This window comes from Neolamprologus brichardi, chromosome 20 (assembly GCF_056152115.1).
Source record: "Neolamprologus brichardi isolate AB-2024 chromosome 20, ASM5615211v1, whole genome shotgun sequence".
Classification (NCBI taxonomy): domain Eukaryota; kingdom Metazoa; phylum Chordata; class Actinopteri; order Cichliformes; family Cichlidae; genus Neolamprologus; species Neolamprologus brichardi.
Genome location: NC_142123.1, coordinates 1,365,334 through 1,378,134, shown reverse-complemented (window position 1 = coordinate 1,378,134; position 12,801 = coordinate 1,365,334). Strand labels below are relative to the sequence as shown.

The following is a 12,801-nucleotide window of genomic DNA, read 5'->3' as shown; positions in this document are numbered from 1 at the left end:
CCCCTAGCGGATTATAAAGAAACAACACATAGAAAACAGGTAGTGATGTGATGAATGGCATGACTTTATTGTAACAACTGCTCAATGTTAGACATATGGGATTTAATGTGGTTATAGAGACATGCCATACAACCTTTACCGAGCCCACTTTTAAGCCAAGTGCTCCTTCCTGCTGGAGGAAGACAATACAACCACAGAGGACGCTCATTTTCTGCATACGCGGGCCCAACTTTCTCTTAGATCTCTTTAAGTGATTGTTGTCGCAGACGCAGTGACTATTTACAGTGTTTACAATAGTGATGTAATGTACAAAAGAGGAAAAACAAAACATCTTTACAAATATTTGCATAAGAAAAAACACAAAAACCCCCACACGTCTGCTCTTAAAAACAATGTGAAAAAGAGGAAGATATCCAGTTATTTAAAAATCCCTCCCATGATAAGGTTTAAGTGCGGTAGGTCCAATGAAAGGAAACTTTGGAAACACATCAGGGATACATGCATCAACATTACATCTCTAGGCTTGCATCTGTTCTCACGCAGCTTCCCGTTTCTCAGGCAACTCCCCAATGACGACGAGACGAGGTGTCAAATCGTGCAAAGCAGCCTAGTCATGATACACATTCGCATTAACTGCAGTTTACTGACACACACATCATCTTAACTTACAGCTTATCACATAACTGCCTGTCAAAGGCTCCAAATATATCGATAACCCGCTCGAAACCCAAATTTGGGCATTAAAGTGATGACATGGAAGTGACATCAGAGTAGGTCAGCGGAACTAGTTATGTTCCCTCTAGATCGAGGCCTCTGTGTGGTAGATCAAAGCAGCTTTTTAGGCCAAATTGTGTTTCAGGCACAGACTTAGGCAACGTGCCTCTACTTTACAGCAGTAGAGGAACATATGGGCAGAGTATGGCAGTCTGAGGTACTTTAGGGTCAAGCTAAGGGTTTTCAGAGTATCCCAACAACCTACAGTTTCCTCCTCTTACACCGCTCTTTATACTTTCTCACTTTATCTCAGTTAACAGTCAAGATGTGAGCAATAAATACTGTCATCTACTACCTCTAGTATATTTAATGTGCAAACCAATGAAGAAACAAAACGGGAGGAAGTCACATTTAAATATTAATCAGTCTTTTCTGACGGTAACTCAAACCGTGTGAGAAAAGCAAACTGACGATTAGCAGAAAGTCACGTTTTAATCAAAAAATGGAAGTAAAGGAAAGAGGAAGGAAAATGTTACGGCTATTTTTTGCTAAAGTTTTCTGCTTCAGGGATGATGACACGGGTGTTGAATGTCGGCATACAGGCGATCACTGAAGATGACTCGGTACAAAAAATCCTACAAAATCAAGACTTTGAGCGCTGTGTTGTCAGCTATTACAAGAGAAGTCTGTGTTTTAAAACTGATATCTAAATACAGAGTATACGCAAGCAGAGCCAGAAACGGTGCTCAATAAACAAGCAGGTTGTGGGTGTTTTTTTTCTTCAACTTCTCTCTCTCTGTTTATAATTCACTTCCTGTGGTTATAATATCAGCATAACACTGGTTACCGAGTCCACGTATGATGACATTCTCTTTACAGACTCAACCAAAATGAAATCATCACTCATTTCAGTTTTCACCTCATGCACGTTGCTCTTTGCAGCTTCGCAGTTCTGTTTATTCGATAAATGACAAAATAGCAGAACTGAAAAGAAGAAAACATTCAAGGCCTTTTTCATAGTTGTGTTTCTGAGTGTGCGTTATGTTCTACCAAGCACCTTTAGTGAGACTGAAAGCGCACCATGAAGAGAAGAGAGGCAGGAATCAACAGATGCTGCCATCTGGTGGATTTACTAGTGAACTGCATGATTTGGCCAAGCTGATCCCCCCCTTTGATACACAGTCACTGACACGGCCTCCTAAAATCCAATTATTACAAGTAAAAAAATAAAGTGCATTTTGGCTGTAGTCATGTGCTGCTCCTACTTTTTGGGGAGTGATCAGACTGTTTTTCTGTAGTCTGCATTCCTGAAATGACGCATGTGCCTCCAAAACAAACCTGTAAGCACCAATAGTTGTTGTGAGGGTTGCGGCAGTAAAAAACAAAACAAAGGGAACAAATATTTAACGGGGTTATAGGTAATATTTTGTTTTATACTATTTTGGTCACCATGCACTTGCAGATTCAACAACAGCCCAGCTGAGAGCAGAAGGGAGAAGAGACACCATCTTTCCCCGTCGCGATCATCGCAGCTTCCTATCAAAGCGGTTTCATCATCTTTCCCATGTTCAGATATCCGGGAGGAGCAAACCCATTGTCCACTGTCCACAATCCTCCTGCTCTGTAGATTCTTTACATTTAGCTTTGTAACTGCTCACTGAGCACACATTAAAGTTCATCTTGGAGTCTTTAAATTCTCATTTGAACTGCATTTGTGAGAGCCGTGCTGTAGAGTCGACCGTTCCTTAGCTTTATCGACAGTCTACTCAGAGTGTGGCCTGCAGAGTGGGATCGAGACTGCCTTCCCTCTCTGGAGACTCTATGCAGTTGGCCGACTCCTGGAGCTTCAGCAGCATGGCCATCTGTGGAGCAGGAGGAGACACAGAAGAAGAGTTAGCAAAGAGAAGATTGCTACACATGTGTGTGGTTAGATTTGGCTTTGCATATATGAAATATGGCTGGAAATAGAGATTAAGTTATGGTGGCTTTTTGACTGTCTGAAAGGAACCGAGTGTTTGTAATCAGGCTCTCTTTTCTTATGTGTTTCTAATGCTAAAGACATATTTTCTGTGTCAGAATAAAAGGACTCAGTTGAGGAAATTCAGTACATTCATTGAGACTTTAGTACTGATAGACAGTTTTAAACAGTCCTGTGAGTATAGGAGCACGATGTTACAGTGAGCTGCTAGATGAGGCGTTGCAGGCTCTACACTCTCCACATCTTTCGCAACATGAACTTTTTTTGCACCATGGTCAGTTAATTCAATTAATTCTTATTGAAACAATGTCAATTTGTTTCCTGCCAATATTCTCCACTCTCAGCAAATCAAACTGGACTAAAGCACATCTAAGCACAACAGAAATCCCTCACCAATGGGTCTGACTCCAGTGTGCTGGGCGGAGGTGTGTCTTTAGGAGGCTTCTTCTCCTCACTGAGTGGACCTATGCTAGGAGGAGGTAGGTGAAAGAGCCGGGACTGATCCTGCTGTGCGTTGGGCCAAGGGAGGGTGCCTCTCACCCACTCGACCGGATCCTCCCACACTGATTTATGCCCGTGGACCTGACAGGAAGACAAGTCCACAGTAAAAACAGTTTGTTATAGAGGGGTTATTGTTTGCTCCACTACTGTTATATTTTGGAAATGTGTGCATGTTCACCTTAATGCCATCTTTGGCTCCTTCCTGCAAGTACGGTATGATCGAGTGGTTCCACAAGTCAATGAACCACTGCCTGAACTCTGCCACTGACACTGGGCATGACAGGAAGAAGCAGGGACCTGGAGGAGGCAGCGTTTTTTGTTAACAGGTCTTTATCCTAATATCTTTATCATAACAACTCTCTCCCAAGTACCCAAGTCGGACTTTGCTCACTCTGTCTGCTAATATCTCACCTATGAGGAAGTCTGAAGTGCTGTGTTTCTCCAGGAAGGCGTGCAGATGGTACCAGAGCTGAGGGATCCAGTCGAGAACCTGGAGGAGCTCCTGGTGGCGAGCCAAGTCCTGCTCCTGGTCCTGGTAAGCCTCTACAGCTTTACGGTGCAAGTACCTCAGCAGAAACCCATTGGCTGGTTCTACGTTGTTGGAGAACATCACCATCCTGTGGCCACATGCAAGAAACACTTAGTTTCTGCGTGAGAGTTAAACAGAGTAACGGAGTGTACTTCATCCAGTCCTCTGCCTACCTGAAGCTCAGGTGCAGCCCGTGGTTAGACGACATTTTCACAGGTTGATTGGTCGTTCCAATTATGTAGGGACTGAAACAGCAACAGAGAAAATCGTGTTACTCTTCGATTAAACAAATCTTATTGAATTCTTTGGTGAAACAGAGTAATTCTCAGAGTCATTTACCATTTGTGATACTTGCAGGTGAGCGCTCCATTAACAAGCTCAGTGATGGCCGCTGAATCGCTAATATCATCGATGATAACCACCAGGGGAAGCTCCCCTCCACACTCTCTGTCAATCTGATTGGCTAGATCTGACAGATACAACTGCAGCTCCTGTTAAAAGGTGAAAACATATTTTCATACTTGTTTGTGAAAGAATAAGAAACAAAACACACCAAAACTCCTTAATGAGGTTTTACCTTCTGTGATTGACGGTGCATGTTGAAGGTGATAGCAGGGCTGCGCCCCAGCAGACCGGGCTCGTGGCCGGCTTCAGTCGAGTCAGTGCGGCTGCGCTGCAGGAGGTAGTGAGCCAGACGCTGAGCTAGGTAAGTCTTTCCTGTCCCGCTGGGCCCAGACAGAACAAGGCGCCGGTGCTTCATCAGCAGGCTGATATAGTGCAGCATCATGGGCTTAGGGATCAGGGTCTCAAACACCAGCGAGTCGACACATTTTTCCCGGAGACCTGAAGAGTTTCAGACACAGAGGGGAGGATGAGCAAGACGATGTAGCATTCACTGCAGAATAACAATACACACATAAAACTGCACTATTTAAAAAACTAATAAATAACTAAACTGTCGAATTTTATACTAGATCCAGTAATTCGGGGTCTCGGGGGGGCTTAACCTTCAACATGAAAACAGTAATTTTAGCCCTCCAACCTAACAATAGAAGAGCTTTTTTTTCTGTCACAGCAGGAACCACAGTGAAGGTTTGTGTTTCCAAACCCTGCTCCAGATAAACCATCACATGCTTTCATTACATACCAAAGTCCTACTTTTGTCTTGTGGCTATTTAATAGCACTCTGGCATCCACGACCCTCGAGCCAACCATTTTCATCAGATTACACTAAAAATATGTGTAAGACTCCTCGAGACGAGCACCATGTAAAAGTTAAAAAGCTGCATGTAGTTAATTTAAGAAAATAGACGTCAATAAGAGTTTTGAATACAGCGTTTCAAAGCAAAACTGTTTTCAGCTCCATTTTTATTCCTATAGTGCAAATATTGCAACAACTTTTACCCTATAACAATACAAATAAACTCAAACAATCAAAAAACTCCATATGAAGCAAGCACGACAGTCAAGGAAAAACTCTGACCACTCCAACCAACTCTGGGAGGGGCAGCCATCCGCTGGTTAGGGGGGGGGGGGGGGGGGACAGGACATGGAAAAAAGCACTGAATGCACTTATATCTGCTAACCTTTCAAGGTGACAAAAATACGAGCGGGACCATTGCCGAGACATTGATAAGGTGAGCCTTGGGGTTTGTCCCCCCCAATCACCCTCAGCCTGCCCTGGGTAAACTGGTACATGTGCAGGGAGTCACTGGTCAGCCCCAAGCTGGCTGTCGGGTCCACTTGACTTAAATAATCCTAAACAAAGAATAAATGTATCACAGTTAAAATGTTACGGTTGAGCAAACAAATCGCAGCCGAGCTACTGAAGCACAAAAGTCCACTTAATAAAAAAGGAGACCAGATTTACAAGACAAGACTTACTTTGAAGGTCTTGGCTATGAGGGAGTCGAGACAAGGCCAGTCAGTCCTCGCATTAATCAGTACTGAGCCAAGGTAGAACTCCTGCTGCTGTTTACCGTCCTACAGAGAAGAAACAGATGCAGATCGTCCAGTTAAAGCTCTTGACATTATCGGACATTGTGAGTAATAAAAGTGTTCCACGTCTACCTCTGTTTGGTCTCCAGTACGGACCAGCAGACGTGCACACACGTCTTCACGCTGAGAAGAAACGCTTAGCGTGTCACCTTGAGACGCTTCTGCAAGAGAGGAGGAAGTGAGGAGGAGATGCACGCTGCACTTCTTTATGAGGTAAAGATTGTTTTAAGGCTTTGTTAGTCTCTGACCTGGATCTTTACAATCGTTCAGACTAAGGCTGAAGGATTTGGTGAGGGACATGCTCATTGGCTGCCTCAGAGAGGGCCCCAGGAGGGACGCCAGGCCCGAAGGCTGGGACGTGGAGGAGGTGGGGCCAGAGGCGGGGAGGTGATGCTGGGTTCCTGTTTTTAAATTGACATTTTCTGCCTTCAGGTTCTCCACCGTCGACTGAAACATGAGCAGAACGAAGCTTTAAATTGTAATAACAGCTTTGCAGGTAAGTGAACAAAGACACGTGCAGCAGGCAAAACAAACCTGCATGTTTTTCATGGCTTCTCGGAGCTGCTCCAGCTGATGTGCAGAGTCTAAGGCTTCAAGTCGAATATCTGTCAGTTCCCTCTCTTTCACCCAGAGCTCTGAGCGCAACTCTGATACGGCGCTTTCCTCGCCGTCTCCCTCTTCTGTACTTTCCATGATCCTGGAAAAAGCCAAGGAGCCCTTATAAGAAATTTACACAGAGGAAAACTGCACTGCTGAGCTGTGCGGTGGAGTCGGTGTTTGTGCACTCACACAGAGGACGTGGCTGAAGCTGAGGTTTTGAGGCAAGGCAGCATCCCGTCTCCTCCTTCCCCCCCTTCATGAGGCATCTTGGGAGAGTTAGGAGCTGAGGAGTCGGGGGTGGCAATTTCCTCAATGTCAGAGTATGTTTTGGAGCCTTTCTTAATGCTGAATGCTTTGTTGAAGGAGCTCCTCAGCTGCATAGAGACAGAAGATAAACTGATATAAAACAGTCAAACAGTGACTTCACATCACTGCATTCATAACTGGAAAGAAAAAAAGAGGGAATAGTTAGAGCTGTTAATGTGACACATGCTGAGTACAAAGAGTATAAAAAATAAAGGAATAGTTTGTCATTTTCACTGCAGATAAAAGCCAAAAAAACCAATCTGTTAAGTATAGAGTTTCATTTTATATAGAATGAATAAACGAGACATCGTCATGTGCATTTGTACCTTTGTTTTAAACTAAGCAGCTGATGCTAATCAAAAACAAAGAGCCCAAAATGACAAACTACCGCTTTGAACTTTCAGTCGTTTTCTGCAACTGAGTCCAAGTTACAATCCGTTTCTGCACTTAGATTTAGCAGCTGGTTTAGTGAGAGTAACATGGTAAAAGAAAGTCATGTATCTCTTACACAGGGACAAAATACAGGATAAAGTATGATGTAACAGGGGAGGAACATAACTGAAAGATGTGTTAAATAAACTCGATGATTAAGCCTGAGCGCTTCGCTTCTTACTGAACATCATTTCTGCTGCTAGCCACTGAATTACGACCATCTATTCAAATTAAATGGTCACATAAGAGGCAGCCAATCAGCAGTGTGGGAGGCCAATCAGCAGAGATGGAGGGTACTCGAGGACTGCGTTGCACTTTTAGATGGTCCATCATGCTGTATGACAGGAAGTTAATAGAGGTTTTATAGAAACACAGTGACTGAACTCACCTCGAAGACCTAAAAGAGCAGAATAGCACAACACAGAGGAGGGAAAGACTGGTCACTTCATCCACGCTGCTTTGTCATTTTCATTAAGGAGAACAGACACAGACCATGCAGTGAGAATAACATAAAGCCTCGCACACAGCTCTCACCCAGCTCTTTTTCTTCTTCTTCTTAGCATCTTGGTCCTTCAAGCTGCCCACGCTGGACATGCTGGTCAAACTGTTCAGACTGGAGATGCTCTCACAGGAGTTCTGACGTCGGATACACAGATCTGGAAAAAAAGAGAGAAAATATTGAATAAACGTGCTGTGGAGTGAGAGAGAGATAAAAACCTGAATAGTTTACAGACCTTTGCTGTTGTCTGGGTTGTTTAAGGCTCCTTGTATGACAGCCTGGGCTTCTTCATTCCTGGTCTTCAGAGCATCGATGGTCTCCCGGAGCTCCATCAGCTCAGAGTCCTGCACAAACAGTAAATAAATGGTTTGAGGAAGACTTGTTTGTATCTGCTTTGAAAATTGAGCCGAGTGACGGCTTGTACCCGTCTAGTTATCAAGTTATCATCCAAAAAATGCTGCACTTTCATTTTACTGTTTTTTATACTGTAATAAATGAAAAAGGTTTTTATTTAACAATCATGAATACTTTCATTAAATAAGTTGAATATGTTATTTATGTAGTGGGAGTGAGCTTTTAGTAATGCACCAATGCAATGTGAAAAGTTCAAAAAGACAAGAACAACAGTGCCGCTTATTGTCTGCTAAAATCGATGCCACTCCACTCTGAGTAGAGCCGCCCGGCTCATCTCCTCAAGGTTAGAGTCTGTGCTTTGGGCTGAACTGCACAGGTCAGTGCACTGGCACAAACAACAAAGACCTTTCCTGGAGTGGTCTAGACAGGGCTTTCAGAGGGAGCAGCAAGGCATGAAGCACTGAGAAAGACTCTTCACACTAAACACCTCAGGCACCGATCGATTCTTTTACACCAGAACACACAAAAGCAGAAGAACGCAGGAATGTGATGTTTACTTTAGGTGCACATGCAAACTGTTTGAGTCTCGCTTATCATTCAGCCTTTAGAGATTTTTAACACACACCGAGTCGCCCTGCAGGACTGCAGCCAGGGGCCTCTAACCTAGATTCAGCTCCCGCTGCAGGATTTGATCAAAGTCACCTGCGTATTAGCTCCTAGCCGAGTGCTCGTGAGAAATTTGCGGTGGTGAAACGCAGCTGCAGCTCAGGTTTTTGTTTGTTTGTGCTTGAAAGCGGGGCTGGGATGTTACCTTCTGTTCGTGGCTTAGCGACAGGCTCTGCAGCCGCGATGTCATCAGCGCCAAACTCTGCTCAAAGGCGGCCACCAGGTTTGCCTGTTTAGAAAAGACGAGAGACAAAAACAACAATTTAGATTAAACTCAATTTTTCATTTAAATTTGTCTATATCAGGATATCAACAACATGTAGATGAACTTTATTTATATGGCTGATTCGACAGAGCATCGTTTAAAGCAGACATTACGCATACAGGGACAGATTGAATGGATTTCGTCTGACCCTTTATCCCTGCATAAGAAGTGCTAAAAAGCTGAATGAGGCACAAAGGCTGAACAGGATGTCGTCTGTGTGAAATTCCCCTCCTCCCTAATCTCCTCACACACACCCAATTTAGCCCAGAGGAGGGAGAGAAAATTACTTTCTATTCTCCTTTACAGAATGTATTAACACAGTCAAATAATGGATTCAGCCCAGTCATTAATCCAGCACATAATCAGGCTGTGTTTCACGCATCTGTTCTGCACATTCACATGAGAAGGTCAAACAATGTGGAAAAATGGGGGGGTGCACACGCACTGATTGATTGATGTCTCCTGCATGAAGTGGTGCATAACTCCTGCATTTTATTGCCGCAATCAGACGCATTGAAAACGCTGACTGGATAGTTACACTGAAACAAGGGAGGAGGAAGGAGCGAGGCACATGTGTACGTAGTGAAGCTGAGAGGGGGAGATTAGCATTACTTAGACTCAGCAAAGATAAAAACATCCTGAAAGTGCAGAGAGATGATCTATGACCGCACACACAGGTTCTCTCTGTTCGCTTTTCTATAAAGGGTCAATTACTTCAGCAGCGTGATATGCAAAAAGCAAGTCTCGCAATAAAAAAAAAAAAAAGCTTAACATGCTTTGTGCAAAGCAGCATCGACAGAAAGTACGTACGTTTGACGTGAGCTGCGTCGTTAAGTTAGAAACCTTCTCCTGCGACGACTCCAGCTCTCGTCTCAGCTTGCGGATTTGCTGTGAATAAAAGCAGGAACGTTCCAGTTATAAGACAGCCGAGGCCACTAAACCTGACATTATGCAAGTGAGTGGATGGTGCAGATGACGACTGACAGGCTTGTTCTCCCACAGACAACAAGGATGAGAGTGGATGGGAAAAACCAGCTGAGTAGAAAGAGCTGGACAGAAAGCACTTACCTCTCCCTGGATCCTCTCCTCAGCCTTGGACAGCACAGGGAATAAGAGTAAAGATGTTAGGAAAGACAGACGAGAGGCGTGGGGCCTAATAAGGTACCGGCTACAGTTTCAAGTGTTTAAAGAGTGAAATAAGAGGAAAGCGTCATTGCACCAACATACATCCACACATACAGCATACGCTGCGCTGTAGCTACCTGAGTCTGCATGCTGCCCAAACTCACCGAAGAGTAGCTCGATGAGTTGGAGGCCAAGGAGAGCACGGAGCCATGAACTGAGCATAAATAAGAGTAACACACAAAGGAAAACAAATCCATTAGAGTTGAGATGAAGTCAAACAACTTATCAGACAAAAACGTTCAGAAAAATCACCATCTTCATTCGACTCCCTGTCCCTGAAGGATCCGGAGCGAACCATTCCCATGCTGCGGGGGCGTTCAGCCAGTGACACCGTGCTGCCCAGAGGCGACGCCCCGTACAGCTCCATAGAGGCGTCGTGTGTCGGGATGCTGTTGGATCGAGTCATCCTCGGCGGGCCGCCCACCGGGCTCGGCACTGTTATAAGAAATAGAGTTACCAACGCTCTGCAATACACATCACACAAATGTGTGCGTGTCAGCATTTATCATTGGCCATCATAGTGTGTGTGCTTGTGTGTCTACGCACCCATGCTGGTCTTTGAGGTTCGGGGCAGGGAGGTGGGTGAGGACAGCAGTGGGAGAGTGAGCGAGTCGGTCATACTGAGAACGGTATGAGAGTGCCTCCTCTCTCCTTTCTCCTTCCCGTCCTCCTCGATCTGGGAGGCACTGCTGAAACTACAGTTTAATGGACCGAGTCAGTGTTGGCAGCGGGAAAAGTCAGCCGAATATCTCGACTACCAAAACACACAAAATGCTCCTGGCATTGAGAGGGAAATGAGCAGCAGAGCTGTGGGCAAGAGCCACATAATCTGCCACACAAAGGGCATCTTATCAATCACAGCTCTGTGTTTGTGCGTGCAATTTAACAAAAAACACACATTTAAAGTTTGTGTGTGGAACTGCTTACCTTAAACCTTTCTTTGGCAGCGTGTTTCTGTCTCTCTGAGAGCTGTGGAGATTAAACAGTGTCATTAATTAATCACTAGTGCAGGGAGTTATTAGAGTCAAGTACAGACAGCAGGCACAAAGAAACGCAGCAAGACTGGAAGATGGGCAGCGTCAGCTAGTAATTATGACTTCAGTCAGTAAGGCTAGTACAACACTGATAACAGGCCTGCAGTAATAACAGCCCAGCAAGCCTCAGCACATCTCGCTCTGCTTTAGTGTGTCTGTGTGTGTGTGTGTGTGTGTGTGTGTGTGTGTGTGTGCTGTTTACTTTATTTGTTGGCTGAGTTTAAGAAAAATACATTTTTATCCTTCTCATTAAAAAAGGGGACAAATTATCACGCAGACTTTAGGGCTCTAAATTTGTCATATTCAACATCGCATTCAGAACGATTTGTTTCAGTTATCTTAGTGAACTTCTCAAATCACAGACTCCTGCTAGAACACTCAAGTCTGCCACTCAACTACTTCTGACCCAACCCAGATCTCGGCTGAAGTCTCGGGGTGACCGTGCGTTTGCTCCGGCTGCCCCGGTACTGTGGAAAACCCTTCCTCTCGACCTCCGCGCCTCTGATTCAAATCACGACTAAAAACCCACTTATTCAATCTCGCCTTTCCCTCTAGTTAATATTTCTTTTCTGATTTTATATCATGCACTTTTATGCTCATTTAAATTCTTGTTTACTCTGTACCTGTTGCTTTCCTATGTATCAGTGACAGCTACCTGCTTGCATACTTAGTACTTGCTTTGGTCCTATTTCTATTATCCTCCTATTCTCCTCCTATTCTCTATCTTAAGCACCTCAGCATACCCTTGGTTTTTAAGTGTGCTTTATAAATAAAGTTTATTATTATTAGAGTTAAATCACCAACTTTGTTTTGATAAATGTTATTCTCATATCCACACAGGGCTCCTGCAGAGAGGGTTAGTTTAAAACTCATATCACCATCAGCACTCAGGGTGATTAAGCAAGAATTGTTAAATATTTTCAATATTTTTAAGGATCTCCTCGTCATGTTGCTCTTGGTTTTTATAAATGTCTGTAGGACAACTACCTGGTTGCTCGATTCTGGGGGAAACTGCAGATTATCAAAGCTCTTCCACACCCCTTCTGCTTTCCTGAGCAGTGAATCAAGTTGGTGCACTTCCTCAACTGACCACAAGGTGGAGCTACTCGGTTGCCCTCTATTTAAACCCTGGGACAGACGTGGCTGAACATGCAGCGTGTGCAGCATTATGGATCGTATTTGAGTAGAATTGAACTGACCTGTCTGTGGGAGTCAGTGAGACTTTACTTCCGGGTGTCCAGCTAGAGGGCTGGCCGCCGTCATCGTGTCTATCTTTGACTCGGGACTCTAAGGTGGTGTAGCCTCTCGTCAAATTCTCCCCCCCTTTATACTCCTCTCTCTCCTGGGGCTCGGGGGCCAGGCTCATCTGAAGTGGCAGAGACTCCAAGCTACGATGCAGCCCAGACATCCGAGGGTAGAGCAGGGGAGAGGTTCTCCCTTCACTGCTTTCTACCCCGAGGGAAGTGACCTGCCTGGGACCCAAACCTATGGCAGAACTGGAAAAGCAGGCTGAAGAGTTCACATTTAGTACAGGGGCGGGGCTGGGGGTCAGGCAAGAGCTAGTGGAGTTGCCTGCTGAACCGGAGAGGTCTTGAAGCTTCGAGTAAGGAGGAATCTTAGGAGGCAAAGTGTCCCGAACCTCAGTGTCCAGGCTGTTTGAGCTCAGCTTGTCAAGCTGAACCATCGATGGAGGCTTTGCCAGGCTGCGCACTCCAGACAACCTAAAGACAGAAAGACGAT

The 12,801-nt window shown here is 44.7% G+C and overlaps 1 protein-coding gene across 6 annotated transcripts in view; it reads right to left on the bottom strand.

The window, feature by feature from the left end:
- Positions 1–43: 43 nt before the first annotated feature.
- Positions 44–12,801, bottom strand: part of nav1a (neuron navigator 1a) — an 88,051-nt gene continuing 75,293 nt past the window's right edge. For 3 of the 6 annotated variants that reach the window (XM_087834247.1, XM_087834252.1, XM_087834251.1), the window contains 23 exons: positions 12,261–12,782; positions 10,955–10,996; positions 10,574–10,722; positions 10,280–10,462; positions 10,105–10,181; positions 9,911–9,934; positions 9,653–9,730; positions 8,723–8,806; positions 7,793–7,901; positions 7,593–7,714; positions 6,510–6,694; positions 6,255–6,417; positions 5,969–6,167; positions 5,793–5,881; positions 5,607–5,705; positions 5,309–5,480; positions 4,300–4,565; positions 4,062–4,213; positions 3,896–3,967; positions 3,605–3,810; positions 3,372–3,490; positions 3,086–3,274; positions 44–2,576 (listed from right to left, as the gene is read on the bottom strand). In XM_087834247.1, coding sequence (XP_087690373.1) covers positions 2,481–2,576; positions 3,086–3,274; positions 3,372–3,490; positions 3,605–3,810; positions 3,896–3,967; positions 4,062–4,213; positions 4,300–4,565; positions 5,309–5,480; positions 5,607–5,705; positions 5,793–5,881; positions 5,969–6,167; positions 6,255–6,417; positions 6,510–6,694; positions 7,593–7,714; positions 7,793–7,901; positions 8,723–8,806; positions 9,653–9,730; positions 9,911–9,934; positions 10,105–10,181; positions 10,280–10,462; positions 10,574–10,722; positions 10,955–10,996; positions 12,261–12,782 — 3,397 coding nt within the window. In that variant the 3' untranslated portion in view covers positions 44–2,480. The remainder of the gene's footprint in view (positions 2,577–3,085; positions 3,275–3,371; positions 3,491–3,604; positions 3,811–3,895; positions 3,968–4,061; positions 4,214–4,299; positions 4,566–5,308; positions 5,481–5,606; positions 5,706–5,792; positions 5,882–5,968; positions 6,168–6,254; positions 6,418–6,509; positions 6,695–7,592; positions 7,715–7,792; positions 7,902–8,722; positions 8,807–9,652; positions 9,731–9,910; positions 9,935–10,104; positions 10,182–10,279; positions 10,463–10,573; positions 10,723–10,954; positions 10,997–12,260; positions 12,783–12,801) is intronic. The other 3 variants (XM_087834249.1, XM_087834248.1, XM_087834250.1) reach the window with 3 other exon arrangements.